This window comes from Nicotiana sylvestris, chromosome 10 (genome assembly GCF_000393655.2).
Source record: "Nicotiana sylvestris chromosome 10, ASM39365v2, whole genome shotgun sequence".
Lineage (NCBI taxonomy): Eukaryota > Viridiplantae > Streptophyta > Magnoliopsida > Solanales > Solanaceae > Nicotiana > Nicotiana sylvestris.
Window position 1 is genome coordinate 61,804,782 of NC_091066.1, and position 1,428 is coordinate 61,806,209.

The following is a 1,428-nucleotide window of genomic DNA, read 5'->3' on the forward strand; positions in this document are numbered from 1 at the left end:
CTACTATGAAAAAAGAAGCTGCGGACTATGTCCGGAGACGCAAGCAATGCCAAAAGTACGCCCTTATGACACATCAAGCAGGAGAATTCCTCCATTCCGTCACCTCGCCATGGCCCTTCATAAAGTGGGGAATGGACATAGTCGGCCCTCTGCTTGCAGGATGAGGAAAGGTACATTTTCTTTTGGTTTTAACTGACTATTTCTCTAAGGGGGTGGAAGCAGGTGCATACGCTCAGGTACGATAATAGGAGGTCATTGCCTTTATATGGAAAAATATTATATGCCGTTTCGGCATCCCAAAGAAATGAGTTGCGATAACGGACCCCAATTCGTTGGAAAGAGAACGATCGACTTCTTCGAAAAATGGCACATCAAGCGAATACTCTCCACGCATTGAAAAAGAAACTCGAGGAAGCTAAAGGGCTATGGCTCGAACTACTACATGAAGAGTTATGGGCATACCGAACTACGCCAAAGTCCAGCACAGGTGAAACACCCTACTCACTGGTCTACGGGACCGACGCAGTCATACCCGTCGAGGTTGGGGAACCCAGCCTGAGATACTCCCATATAAGCAGGGCGGGTAACGACGAAACTAGGTTACAAGACCTAGATGAAGTTGAAGAACGGAGAGACATGGCCCACGTGAGAATAATAGCCCAGAAGCAGCAAGTAGAGAGATACTACAACAAAAAATCCAAGATAAGATCACTCAAAGTTGGCGACTACGTCCTCAAAGCCAAAACACTAGCATCAAAAGACCCGAATGAGGGAAAGTTAGGAACAAACTGGGATGGACCGTATAAAGTCATAGCAGCAGCAAAAAAAGGAGCATTCCAATGGGAAACAATGGAAGGAAAACTACTCCAAAACAACTGGAATGTCGCTCATCTCAAGTACTTCCACTTCTGAAAGGCGTCACCTAAGTCGTACTCTTTTTCCCTCAACCGAGTTTTGTCCCAATTGGGTTTTCTCGGGGAGGTTTTTAACGAGGCGGCGAAGGGGATATCCTATGGATCGAAACGTTGTTCATCACTTCGGTCCATCAATACGATCTCTGCGTCGAAGTAATGAAGGGACTACACAATTCAATCTCCATTGTATGAACGGAATTCAATCTCCATTGTATGAACGAAATTCAATCTCCATTGTATGAAATGCAAATCTCCTAATGGCCAAGGCCATCGATATTAGTTCGACCTTGTTCGAACCACAAAGGGATACTACTTCGACGACAGTCGAAGCAACATCCTAATGGCCAAGGCCATCGATATTAGTTCGACCTCGTTCGAACCACGACGGGATACTACTTCGACGACAGTTGAAGCAACATCCTAATGGCCAAGGCCATCGACATTAGTTCGACCTCGTTCGAACCACGACGGGATACTACTTTGACGATAGTAGAAGCAACATCCTAATGGCCAA

The 1,428-nt window shown here is 45.8% G+C and overlaps 1 protein-coding gene across 1 annotated transcript; it reads left to right on the forward strand.

The window, feature by feature from the left end:
- The first annotated feature begins 363 nt into the window (after positions 1-363).
- On the forward strand, positions 364-912 carry LOC138879416 (uncharacterized). Its single transcript, XM_070159026.1, has one exon. It carries the CDS (start codon positions 364-366, stop codon positions 910-912), a length of 549 nt encoding a protein of 182 aa, XP_070015127.1.
- The last annotated feature ends 516 nt before the right edge of the window (positions 913-1,428 follow it).

Bases quoted from the DNA above. Each gene is read 5' to 3' on its own strand.
- LOC138879416 (XM_070159026.1), top strand. From the start codon at position 364: ATGGCACATCAAGCGAATACTCTCCACGCATTGAAAAAGAAACTCGAG.